At 34.6% G+C, this 14,451-nt stretch overlaps 1 protein-coding gene across 1 annotated transcript; it reads right to left on the bottom strand.

The window, feature by feature from the left end:
* Positions 1–2,841: 2,841 nt before the first annotated feature.
* LOC126891540 (uncharacterized) lies at positions 2,842–5,220 on the bottom strand. Its single transcript, XM_050660716.1, has 2 exons — positions 5,029–5,220; positions 2,842–3,870 (listed from the first exon to the last, which is right to left on the bottom strand). Exons 1-2 carry the CDS (start codon positions 5,194–5,196, stop codon positions 2,842–2,844), a joined length of 1,197 nt encoding a protein of 398 aa, XP_050516673.1. The 5' UTR covers positions 5,197–5,220.
* Between the last annotated feature and the right edge of the window lie 9,231 nt (positions 5,221–14,451).

The raw sequence follows: 14,451 nt of genomic DNA on the forward strand, positions 1-14,451 counted from the left end.
ATGTTTAAAAATTTAACTTGTTAGAGTATATTACTCTTTATCTATAAATTGTAGGCAGGTAGTTATTGCTTTTTTCGAGATTGAATATTTTTCTTTTAAAATTATGACAGCTTCAAATTTGATTTAATTTGCTAAATACTTTTATTTTACATTTTTTAAGCTCAGTAATTTAAAAATGTTTTATCGTCTTTTAACAACTTCTAGTCTGATTATTCCCTGAGTAAAAGAGCTCTGTTGTAATGAATTATTTGGTATTACTAAAGAAATTCTGGTATAGTAGGATTAAATGTTAAAATTAAATGTTACAATGATTGTAACTTCATGTCTTGGGCTGTTACGTCGCATTATGGGCTATATGGGCTGTATTTTCTCGTTCTTGTTCGTATTTCTCTTCGATTTGCATTTTCGATGACACTTTCCAATATTTTAGCAAATTCAAAGTCCATGAAAAATACTTAGAAAGCAAACAAAAGTACTTATAAGAGTATACGACCATTTGATAACACTCACTGTGAAAATTTTTGCAAGTGAAGATGTTTAAGACAACAGGCACATTATTGCCGAACGCAAAGTGCACATAACTTTCTCCTTTATTTTTTGGTATCTGACTTCTTACAACTGTGTGTATTTTTCTTTCCTCTGCCCATACTTCTCGTACGTCACTGAATCTGGTTTGATGTGGTATTATATAATAATAGATGCACAATCAAAACGAACCAGATTCTTTTACATTAAAAAGAGATAAAATATTATGTCCATATACTATGAAAAGCAATAATTAAAAAAGAGTCGTATTTTAACACATATTTGTTTTTCTTTAACCGTTTGTTAATAAATAATATATCAAAATTTATTCGACATAATGTATGTTTTATTTTAAGGCTGTAACATAAAAATAAGAATTACCTGTTATGAAGGCACTACATAGGTAATTATTATCTGTACCTAACAAAAACCAATTTTATCAAAATCAACCTAGTTTGAAATATATGGAGTCTCGATTATATCTCATGGTTGTGTTTGCCCTACGTAGAAAAAAATAAAATAAAATTACTGAAATCTCTTGGGAATTGAAGTACTCAAGAATTGAAAAGATGTTGAAATTACTGTAACTTTGAAGAAGTTGAAAATCAAATGTTTAAAGGTACACTTCTTTTAAACAAAATTCAGAATCAGTATTTTATCTCTTAACTTCATTAGAAGTGAATAATAAAGAAGTTATATACATACAAAAGGTTTTTGTAAGAAACACAGTTGCAAACATATAATTTACAAAATTTCTTGGTCTCTCTTTTTAAAATGGCGATACATAGCTTTCAACGTAAACAACGTTTTAGGAGTAGTGTCCACTTAATAGCTTCTAATGGTAATAGTGGGTTAGGGACAATTAAAACCTAGTTAATGTTTAAAATTTGCCAATGTTTTTACTTTATTTTAAGTCTTTATCAAGGCTATACATGGCACATACCTATAATGGTACATAAAATGATCAATTGTGATTTATATACAGTGAGGTCCTAAGGTAACGGATAAATTCAATATTTTTGTAACTAAAAATCTTTTGACGAAATCCTCATGTAGGTCGGTTTTTATTTTTTGTTGTGCATTTTTTTCAATAGAATCTTTTTATACAGGGCGTGTCGTGTAACAGTGGCCAATACCAACTTTCTTATTTTAGATACAACACCCTGTGTATTATTATATTTTTGAATTTCTTAGAATATTAGGTAAAATTTATATTTAATCTTCTATTCTTATCTTTAACCGTTTTTAAGTAATCGAGGTTGGAAAAGTGACATTTCGTGTATTTTTCCTCACAAAATCTAAACAGTTCGACCTAGAGTAAAATGGTTTTTACATTATTATCTTACTTTTTAATATGCTATCTAGTGGTATCAAACCCAGAGATGATAGGATTATATTCAAAATGACAAATTTTGAAATTTAGGGCCGACCACGACAATTTTCGTATTTTATTTTTATTTAATACCACTAGATAGCATATTAAAAACTAAGATAGTAATATAAAAACTAATTAAAATGGACCAAATCCAATAGTTGGCTGTATACCCTGAATCAATATAAAGACAAAAGCTTTTTGTAAATACAAAAAGCTTTTGTCTTAATATAAAAACCATTTTACTCTAGATCGAACTGTTTAGATTTTGTGAGCAATTGTCACTTTTCCAACCTCGATTACTCAAAAACAGTTAAAGATAGGAATAGAAGATTGAATATAAATTTTATCTAGAATATTCTTAGAAATCAAAAGATATAATAATATACAGGGTGTTGTATTTAAAATAAGAAAGTTGGTATTGGCCACTCTTACACGACACGCCCTGTATAAAAAGATTATATTGAAAAAATGCACAACAAAAAACAAAAATCGACCTGTACGAGGATTTCGTCAAAATATTTTTAGTTACAAAAATATTGAATTTATCCGTTACTTTAGGACTCACATGTCGTATGGAAATAATCAACATTGACCACACCGGGTTTATTTAAAAAAAAATAGCCTCGATAAAAACGTAAAATAGGTAAAGTCTATACGTTAGCAATTGTACAAAACCCACTATTACCATTAGAAACATAGACTAGTTAGAAACTTTATTTTAAAACTAGAACAACTAAGAAAAAATGAATGTTTGTCCAACCTCAAATTCTATCTACAACATTTCATTGGATTTACAAAATCCAAGAGAAAATATTAATATGACGACGTTTTAAAACGTTAATAAAATTAGGTTTAATTCAATAAGAAAGTAATGAAGGATACATTAAAACTATAGGATTGTAATAGAATATTTTATTGAAAATCGTAATCACTTGAATGAATTATTGTGATTTATATTTATTTTGTACAAATACTTTTATTGTGTCCCATTTCCTGTTTTTTAAAACATTTGGATACTTTTCTACCAAATTTAAAACTTCCATTTTTTTTGGCGGAATTTTCTTCTTAATATGACGTGCAAAGAATTTTTGCGTAAGTTCTTTTTCCTCTTTTGTCCATGGAACTAAAATACGTTTACCTTTCTCCTTTATTCTATTTTGTGACGGGATGTTTACTTCATTTTGTTGAAGAATAGGTTGATTAGTATTTTCTTCGTCACTATCAGCTTCTTCTGCGTCTTCCAATATCTCGTTATCGACTTCAATCTCATTTAAATTTCGATTTTTATATTGGTCAATATTAGTGTTTTGAGCGAGCAATAATATTTTGGAAACTTTTGCGGTTTGGTAAATGTCTGACGGGAGACGATACCACTCATCATGAGTTTTTGAGGTATGCCCCATAAATTTTGCTAGTTGTTCTAGTTCACCCTTTTCCATTTTTAAAATTTGTATTATTGTTGCTAAGTGTTTTCTGAGGCGAGTTGACGTGAGGGTAGTGATTTTGTTTGCATCATTCAACACCTTAGAAGCATGCTTTCTGAGAACATGATATCCACTGATGCAGTTAATAGTATTCGGTATGCCAAATAGGTATTCGTTGTAAGAGGTAAAAAAATTATTCCTATATTTAATTAAAGTGTCAACTCCACTTTTGGTCAATTTGTCAAACAGAACAGGTACGCCTCTACCTCTCTTACCTCTTATTACTATGCGTTTTAAAGAGTGAACTAAAATTTTCTCGGTTTCTGTTAGGACTTTCTCAAACTCTTTAGAAGATTGAGAATCATGATGTTTTAAATAAATATCTAAAGGTAATCTCTGCAGCTCCCCTACTCGTCTCTTATTAAAAAGTAGTAAGCTGCAATATGTACCTTCGAGCAGACATTTGTACGCTTGTGTGTTATTCACATTTTCATCCAGGTGAGTTATTGAAGATGTTATAAGCTCATCCAGATAAGTCTTCATTTTCTGAAAAAAATATGAAATGGATATTAGTATTAGTAATTTATATTCGTATTCGTACATAAACTGTTATTAGTATTCTAGGTGCATTATCTACAGGGTGAGTTTTTAGTGTGAGATTGGTCGATAACTCCGTTAGAGTACAAGATATCCAAAAAAAGTTTTTAAGAAAAATTGTAGGCAATGATATGCTCCTTGCTTTGAAAATATGCCCAATTCTACAGGGTGGTTCATAACTGCGTGGTAAAGCAAAAATACATTTTTTTTAAATGGGATACCCTGTATATATTCTCATATGTACATTTCTCTTATAATCCCTGTTCTTCAAATATAGGGTTCTATATTACTATACAGAGCATTTAACGAGTTATGACCATTTTAATTTCGAAATCTCTATGAACTAAAATGTCACAAATACACTAAAAAAAGATATGTAAAACGAAAGAAATATTTAGACATACTCACAATCGTTTATTTAACTATGGACGACCGGTTTCGACCACTAAAATTTACTGGTCATCATCAGGTCTCCGATATTGGAGAGTATATAACTGTATTATAGAACGATCAACTTAAGGGTAGGATCATGAGGAGTAGATATTTGGGAAATGTACTATCCCAAATATCTACTCCTCGAGATCTTACCCTAAAGTTGATCGTTCTATAATACAGTTATCACCCAATAGTTTGAACCAAGTAACACAAATGAAATTTTTACTACACGATAGTTTCCATAGCTTGTACCGGCATATAAGTATATTAGATAACCCTCAAACCATATTTAGGTTAGATTGGCATCTTACTTATTAGACCTCATAAAGCTTTTGTTGTCCTGATTTGTTGTTGATTTTTTAGCATTTTAATTAACTGTACCGGAGACCTGATGATGACCAGTAAAGTGTATTGGTCGAAACCGGTCGTCCATAGTTAAATAAACGATTGTGAGTAAGTCTAAACATTTCTTTCATTTTACGTACCTTTTGAAATGGACTCACAAGTGCAACCGATTCATAATTTGAATATACAATGAATTTATCAATTTTTAAATTAGTGTGCTAATGACAGTATTCTGACCAAAGAATTTTTCAGTAAAACATTCATAATGATATAGCAAAACAACAGGTAGGCTTTGAAAGAATGACAGTTGTTATACAGTCTACTTACAGCAATATCCTCAGCCATGGGAATCAGGGTCGGTTTATTAAATCGATTGATTTGAATATTCTGTCCAGCTTCAGTCGATATTTCTAACGCCCATTGATCATCGATAAGTTTTTTCATGACGTCTAAGCTCTTAATATTAGCAGAATCGACATCCCTTTGAACCTCCATAGAATAAGCAGAACTGATTGCTTTTTTAATGAGAGTTATTATGCAAGGAAGGATCCAAGGAAAAAGAAGCATAGGAAGAAGACGCATCTCCTGGCTGAGGAACCTTAGAGAATGGTTTAACTGTAGTTCATTACAACTGTTCAGAGCAGCAGCCAACAAAGTGACCATATCGAACCTCCGCTAGGAGATGGAACTTTAAGAAGAAGAGGAAGCTGCAAATATTCTAATATACTTGGGCAACGAGAAACTTTGGAACTTGTAGATATTTGAACTTGCACAGAATACGTCAGAATATTGAACTGTGAGTTAATTCAAACTTATAAAATTTACTTTTTTCCCTTCCTTTTTATAGTAGGTACTTATGTATCTATGATTTACACATGTACAACATATAAGAAATAAATGTTCGGATTATCCGTGGTCCGGTCCCGTGGAGCACGGATAATCGGGGTTCTACTGTATACCTCGATTTTAAACTAGGAGGAAACCTAATTAAAATTTACCGCGCCGGCGCCGTAATGCTTGTTTGTAATTGGTCTAACAGCATGAAAGTTTACTCCACAAACTTATGAAATTTTGACACTATTGACATTTATCAAATTTTTACACTAATGGCATTTCAAATTCTGCGATTTGTTGTGTTTTCTGCGTTATTCCTTTAATTTTTAGTCTGCTTTTCTTCTTTAATGCCATCTCCGTGACGAAGGTTGGCAATCATCATGGCTATTCTGACCTTCGAGGCAGCTGCTCTGAATAGTTGCCTTGAGCTGCAATCAAACCATTTTCTCATGTTCTTCAATCAGGAAACGCATCTCCTAACCTCTATTTTTCCTTGAATTATGTATCAAGATGATCTTTGGGGGCGTTCAAGTATTACGTAACGCGATTTTTGACCCCCCTCTCCCTTATGTAATGCACCGTAATGGGGAGTTAAGTATTACGTAACGCAATTTTTGAAGATTTTTGACCCCTCTCCCCCCAACCTGCGTTACGTAATACTTGAACGGCCCCTTTCGCCTTTCATCACATGTTCGAGATTTTAGTCCTCTCTTTTATTGTGTTTTCAAGTACTATATAGTACTTGAGTACTATACAGTTCAAGTATAGTATAGTTGATCCAAAAGATGGCATAACCCAGACATCCAAAGTGAAAGTTATCCTTCAACACCAAATTGTTCTATATGGTCCACACAATGTCCAGAAAAAAGTCACACCATTTTGAGCGTCGGGTTTGGGGGGAGAGGGGGGAGAAATCGGTAAATTCGTAGTTTTTAAGTTTTTCGCCAATATTTCTAAAACTATGCGGTTTAGCATGAACAACGTTCTATACAAAATTGTTCTACATTAAATTTGAAATAAAAAAGGCCCTATGCATAATCTTTCTAAAATGAATGGTTCCAAAGTTACGGAGGTAGTATAGTATAACTGGTCCAAAAAAAGGCCTAACCCAAACATCCAAAGTAAAAGTTTTCCTCCAACTCCAAAATGTTCTATATGGTCCACATATTGTTCAGTAAAAAGTTACACCATTTTGAGCGTCCGGTTTGGGAGGGAGATGGGAGAGAAGCCGGTAAATTAGTAGTTTTTTTAAGTTTTTCGTCAATATTTCTAAAACTATGCTTTAGCGTAAACAATGTTATATACAAAAATGTTTTACATGAAATTTAAAACAAAAAATGTTTTATACATAATTGTATCCCAAACCGGACGCTCAAAATGGTGTAACTTTTTACTGAACAATATGTGGACCATATAGAACAATTTGGTGTTGAAGGAAAACTTTTACTTTGGATGTCTGGGTTAGGCCTTTTTTGGACCAATTATACTATACTACCTCCGTAACTTTGGAACCGTTCATTTTAGAAGGGTTATGCATAGGGCCTTTTTTATTTCAAATTTAATGTAGAACAATTTTGTGTAGAAGCGTTGATTGAAATATTGATATGGGTAATATCCATATCAATCCAATACATCAATCAACGGTAGAAGGTTGTTCATGCTAAACCGATTAGTTTTAGAAATATTGACGAAAAACATAAAAAAACTACGAATTTGCAGGTTTCTCCCCCTCTCCCCCCAAACCCGACGCTCAAAATAGTGTGACTTTTTTCTGAACATTATGTGGACCATATAGAACAATTTGGTGTTGGAGTATAACTTTCACTTTGGATGTCTGGGTTTGGGTCTAACTATACCATACTATACCCTCTCTCTGCCTATTATCCATGACATTTCTATATTCGTGATTCGATCTACCCATGAAATGAAATGCTTAACACTCTTCTAAATGTCCACATTTCAAACGCGTTAAGTCGATTTATTGCATTTTGGTTTAATGTCCCTGATTCAACTCACACTGTGAGTTGTACACAGTGTAAAGCACAATGTGCACATTTCATTAACCTTATTATGAGGGCCAGTGTCAGATCTTTACTGCATAAAATCTGTTTCATTTTCACATGCTTTTTCAATTCGCACTCTTATTTCTGCAGTATAATCGTTATTTTCTGTGATTATCGTTCCCAAGTAAGTATTTTTTTACTCTTTCAACGTGTTGGTCGCCTACCGTTAATATTTCGTTTGTATTGTTGTTGTTTTTCCTAATTTTCATAAATTTGTTTTTTATGTTAAGAGAGAGTCCGTATTCTCCGCTTTATCTATTTTGGTCAGTATTTATATACAGAGAGAGAGTCTGTAATTTGGAATAAATTCAATATCTCAAATACTAATCGTTTTTTTGAAAATTGCTCAGATCCGTCGATTAATATTTCAAATTGTCCTTTTTGACATACAATAATAATGTATACAGGGTGTCCCAATTTAGAGATATGACGTCATCGTTGATTTTCTTAAATGGCAACACTGTCATTTTGATAGGGTGTGTAGAGTTATACATCATTGCAAAATATCAAAGTTATCTCTGTAATTTGGAATAAATTCAATAATTCAAATACTAATTGTTTTTTTTTGAAAATTGCTCAGACCCGCCGATTAGTATTTCAAATTGTCCTTTTTGACATACAATAATAATGTATACAGGGTGTCCCAATTTAGAGATATGACGGCATCGTTGATTTTTTTAAATAGCAATACTATCATTTTCATAGCTATTTTGACAGGGTGTGTAAAGTTATACATAACTTTCAAATTTTTATTTCCTACCGTTTATAAGATAATAAAAAATAAGTTATGAAAAATAAGTAATCAAATAATAATGAAATTTAAATATTTCAATTAAGCAAATGCTCATAATATTGCCCATTGACCATTTGACAATAATTGAGGGCAACATTATGAACATTTGCTTAATTGAAATAATTAAATTAAATTTTTATTTGATTACTTGTTTTTTATTATTTTGTTATTTTTTATTATCTTGTATATGGTAGGGAATAAAAATTTGAAAATTTGCATTTATGTATAACTTTACACACCATATCAAAATAGCTATCAAAATGACAGTGTTGCCATTTAAGAAAATCAACAATGACGTCAAATCTCTAAATTGGGACACCCTGTATACATTATTATTATATGTCAAAGATGACAATTTGAAATACTAATCGACGGGTCTGAGCATTTTTCAAAAAAACCATTAGTATTTGAATTATTGAATTTATTCCAGACATAACTTTGTTATTTTTTATTATCTTGTAAGTGGTAGAGAATAAAAATTTGATATTTTGCAGTTATGTATAACTTTACACACCCTATCAAAATAGCTATAAAAATGACAGTGTTGCCATTTAAGAAAATCAACGATTACGTCATATCTCTAAATTGGGACACCCTGTATACATTATTATTGTATGTCAAAAAGGACAATTTGAAATACTAATCGGCGGGTCTGAGCAATTTTCAAAAAAACAATTAGTATTTGAGATATTGAATTTATCGTGACCAGACACCTCGTAACCGGACAATTCGTAACAGCGACAGTTCGTAACGGCGACAGTTCGTAACAGACAATTCGTAACGTCCAAATTGAATTATTGTTTATTTTTGTTAAAGTGGAAACTAACTGTTATTATAGTTATAATTGAAATTATGTTTATCTATTTGTCGATCGGATAGCTCAGTGCGACTAGCGGCTGACCAGCACTTCACTTTGCCGTGAGGTACGAGAGTTCAAGCCCAAGCCAGGCCATCGGAAAAACAAAAAGGCTAACGCGTCAGTATAAAATTCTAAATATGAATCTGGCGCTTAGACTGGAATATGCGGGCATCTGATCGACCTATGAGGGAGCAGTACGGCAAGGGATAAGGGCTTGCGGCTCGGTGATACTCCCCCATAGATCCCTACCGAAGGGCGTTGACGCCTAAGAACGGTGTATACAGTTGAGTCCGCGAGTCTTTACCCGTGCGTCATTAATACCTGGCGAGATAAAACACATACTTTTTATCCAGCATCATTCTCTTCCATGCATGAAACTCATGACAAACCAGCTGCCGTTTGTTATTAAGTAACAACACATGTTATTTTTATGAACCATCTAGATTCAGTGCATTGAAAAGAGATAGGTACAAAAAAAGACGATTCGGTATGTTTTCATATTGTTACGCGATTGACTCTACTATTTTATTTATTTATAGATTTAGTCACTAAGTTTAATTTAAATAAAGGAAGACTTACTTATATTATTTTATTTACATCACTTAATTTATTTTAATAATTACAAATAACACTAACTAACACATCTAATTTATTTACAACTCGAACTTATGATTTAATTAACTAAACATAACGATAACTAATATATACTGATGTGATCTTGATTATTGATATGAGATAATATTCTTATATGTCACTTAATTTAATCAATGTATTAATACTAATCTAATTAATTAACCAGATCACATATCAATATTGTAACAAAATAATTATTGACCTACCCTCGTATACCAGCTCCCGTCTCGGGACAGACAGAACACTATCGATGTTTCGAGATACGCCGATGCAGCGCCGATGACGTGCAAGCGGTCACATGGACATAGCTGGAGATATATAGATATTTCTGGAATATCTGTATCGCATATATAAATAGGACATATTTGTAAATAGAGTTAGTCTTAAGCTAAAGTTTGTAAAGTAAACTTGTATAAATAAATAATAAAGTCGTAAATAAATTACGAACCGCTGGTTTTATTGTAATTAGAAGTAATTACACAGTAAATAACCGCTACAGTGGTGTTAACGGTGTGGAGTGTAAATAAATGAAAAGTGAAAAAAAGACTTTTGAACTTTATTCGTCGGGAATAATCGGAGTGCGTTAATTGTTCGGTATTCGGAAAGACTTTTGAACTTTATTCGTCGGGAATAATTGAAGTGCGTTGATTGTTCGGTATTCGGAAAGACTTAGACATTTTGAAAAGTACGTGTGTGCCGACCAAAGATGTTGCTACAAGAACTGACCATAAAACAGCTCCGTGAACAATTAGAAGAGTACGAATTAGACAGCAGTGGGTGCAAGATAGTCCTACAAGCACGACTCAAGGATGTCCTCACGAAGAACGGAGATGACCCAGAGACGTTCCACTTCCAGTCAGCAGAACAAGTAATCTTATCGAAATTAAAAACTGTTTCTGAAACGATCAATGAAACTTGTAGAAAAAGCGACGATAAATTCGAAAATGTTGCTAAAAGATTCGATGAGACTTCTCAAATAATTAAAGACGTATGTAGTCAAAACAATGAGAAATTCGAAACCATTTCTCAAAAGATCGATGAAACTTCTATAAAGAACAACGAGAAACTTGAAGAAGTTAGTAGAAAAAGCGACGAGAAATTCGAGAACGTTGCTAAAAAATTTGACGAGACTTCTCAAGTAATTAAAGAAGTTTGTAGACAGAGCAACGAGAAATTTGAAAGTGTTTCTCAAGTAATTAAAGACGTTTGTAGACAGAACGACGAGAAATTTGAAGAGGTTTCTAGAACATTCGATAAGATACAGAAAAGCGTAGACGACAGTAAAGAAATGTTAGAAGATAAGATCAAACAACTAGAGACTATGGTAACCAATACGAAAGTGCTACCTTCAGTTAATGCAGTAGTTTTGGCCGTAGAAGAGAAGATCAAAGAATTAGAGAGCATGATAACCGATACAAAAGTGCAACCGTCAGTTAATGCAGTAGCTTTAGATCTTGTAGTGAAGGATGAAACACCGAGAGACGAAACATCGCATCATATGAGATTTAAATTGCCACCATTCGATGGGAAGTCCTCTTGGTCCATATACCTTAGACAATTCGAAGCTATTGCGACCGCCAACCATTGGACCGAACAAGAAAAGGCTGTTTCCTTGACTGCTGCTTTGCGAGGTGATGCTGCAGATATATTAAGATCAATTCCTAAGGGTCAAGAAAAATGTTACCAGACCTTGTTCACTCGTCTAGAAAAACGCTATGGAGATGCCCATCTACAACAAGTATACAAAGCACAACTGAGAAATAGAAGTCAACGAGCAAGTGAGAATCTGCAAGAATTTGAAGCAGATGTGGCTCGTGTGGTGCGGTTGGCTTATCCAGAGGTGCCAGACAGCGTTTTAGAAGAAATTGCAGTAGATACCTTCGTCAATGGGCTGAAAGATAATGAACTACAGAAAGCTTTACGACTAGCAAGACCGAAAGTTTTAGATGAAGCACTTGCTATTGCCTTGGAACACGAAGCAGCTAGCCAAGCTTCACGAAACAATCGAGTAATAACCGTGGAAAAAGGCGATAAGAGAAAAGATGAACGTTTGGTGGAAATGGTACGGAGGGTGATTCGTGACACGATGCCGAAGAGACGCATGAAGAGGGCTGGAAGAGTTGGTTCAAATACAGATGCTTCCTCGATACGGCCATGCAGTGAAAGTTGTAATCACCGGCTTAAAGTAGATGAACAGCTTTGCCCTGTGAGACGAACTACCGTCGTTAATGAGCAATGGCGGCCACAACAGTTACAAGAAGCCCAAGAAGACGATCCATGTATAAAAAGAGTATTGGATTGGATGCGTCGAGGTGAGAGACCTAGTTGGCAAAACATTAGTGCATGTAGTCCGGAAGTCAAGGCCTACTGGAGCCAATGGAATTGCCTGATACTAAAAGATGATCTTCTGTACAGAACCTTTGAGAACGATGATGGTACAGAATCTAAGCTTCAGTTGATTGTACCTAAAAGTAAAGTGTCAGAAGTATTGCGTCAGTTGCATGACGGTACATCAGGTGGACACTTTGGTATTACGAAGACTCTGCAAAAGGTTCGAGAACGGTTCTATTGGGTGAACTGTAAAGATGATGTAAGAAGATGGTGCCGGAAATGTGAACTGTGTGCATCCGGTAATGGTCCAGTTGGTAAAAAGAGAGCACCCATGAGACAGTACAATGTTGGAAGTCCTATGGAAAGAGTAGCAATCGACATTGCAGGTCCATTTCCAGAAACCGATGCTGGAAATAAATACATTCTGGTAGCCATGGACTATTTTACGAAATGGACCGAGGCCTATGCATTACCGAATCAAGAAGCTGCTACCGTTGCAGAGGTACTTGTTAAAGAATTCTTCAGCCGATTTGGTGTTCCCTTGGAGATCCACTCCTACCAAGGGCGAAACTTTGAGTCAGCTCTTTTCCAAAACGTTTGTAAATTGATTGGTGCCAATAAGACCAGAACAACACCCCTGCATCCTCAATCAGATGGAATGGTCGAGAGGATGAACCGAACGATGGGTAAACACTTGTCCAAAGTTGTATCTGAACATCAGCGAGATTGGGACCAACACATTCATTTATTCCTGATGGCTTACCGCTCGGCCGTGAATGAAACTACAGGTCAAACACCAACCTGCCTGATGTTGGGTCGTGAAGTTCGTTTGCCCTGCGACCTAGAGTTTGGCTGCAGACCTTCCGAGGAATATGTTGCAGGCGAAGAATACGTAGACCGCCTGAAGTTACGAATGAACAACATTCATGAACTTGCCCGACAACACATCCAGATAGCCAGTGACAGAATGAAAGATCAATATGATTCTCGCTGCAAGAATGAAAGCTTCGAAGTAGGTGATCTTGTCTGGCTTTATAATCCACAACGTCGTCGAGGCCTGTGTCCTAAACTGCAAAGACAATGGGAAGGTCCGTATGAAGTTAAGAAGAAAATAAATGACGTAATATACAGAATTAAGAAGTTACCAAACGGTAAACCAAAAGTTATTCACATAAATCGTCTTGCACCATATGCTGGCTCCAATGAAACAGAGGAAGCCCGAGTCCTCCAACAGGAGATGAAAGATGGACCACAGCCAAGTTTTAAGGAATTTATGTCAAATTACGCAGAAAGAAAGAGTGCTAGATTCGGCGTGACCACAGAAGTTCAGCAAGATCTGTTTGGTGTTCCAGAAAACGTCTCTCTGGCCCACTGTGTTGCCCAAGACCTCGAGATGACTAAAGGAATATCGTCCGTATTCAATAGAAAGTTCGGCCGCCTGGACGAGTTAAGGAATCAACAACCTAAAATTGGAAGAGTATTGCGATTAAGATGGTCCTCGATCTTTGCTGTATATAGTGACCAGGAAGTCTTATACGGACACGCCAAGCTACGAGAACATATGGCGTGCTCTAACTAATTTGAAGAAAATGGTCTGTAATTATGACATCAAAGATTTGGCTTTACCAAAAATTGGCCATGCAGTAGAAAATCTGGATTGGAAGATTGTGAGAAGCATGCTGGAAGTGATCTTCAGAGAAACTGGCGTACGGATTACTGTGTGTTGCATGAACCCGAAGATGTCATACCCTTCAAAGACAGTAGACTGTTACTTCTTTTCTAGGGGTGTATGCAGAGCTGGAGAATCCTGTAGATTCCGCCATCCTGGGCCATCTAGAGTTGCTGATCGGGACGCTCAGATCTTAAGAGGGGAGCAGTGTAACAAAATAATTATTGACCTACCCTCGTATACCAGCTCCCGTCTCGGGACAGACAGAACACTATCGATGTTTCGAGATACGCCGATGCAGCGCCGATGACGTGCAAGCGGTCACATGGACATAGCTGGAGATATATAGATATTTCTGGAATATCTGTATCGCATATATAAATAGGACATATTTGTAAATAGAGTTAGTCTTAAGCTAAAGTTTGTAAAGTAAACTTGTATAAATAAATAATAAAGTCGTAAATAAATTACGAACCGCTGGTTTTATTGTAATTAGAAGTAATTACACAGTAAATAACCGCTACAATATGTTTTCAATCTCAGGGCGAATTATAAATTAATTACTTAC

The sequence above is a fragment of the Diabrotica virgifera genome, chromosome 9 (assembly GCF_917563875.1).
Source record: "Diabrotica virgifera virgifera chromosome 9, PGI_DIABVI_V3a".
NCBI lineage: Eukaryota > Metazoa > Arthropoda > Insecta > Coleoptera > Chrysomelidae > Diabrotica > Diabrotica virgifera.

Bases quoted from the DNA above. Each gene is read 5' to 3' on its own strand.
- LOC126891540 (XM_050660716.1), bottom strand. From the start codon at position 5,196: ATGGAGGTTCAAAGGGATGTCGATTCTGCTAATATTAAGAGCTTAGAC. The intron at 3,871-5,028 runs GTAAGTAGACTG...TATTTTTTTCAG, and splicing joins CCATGGCTGAGGATATTGCT to AAAATGAAGACTTATCTGGA.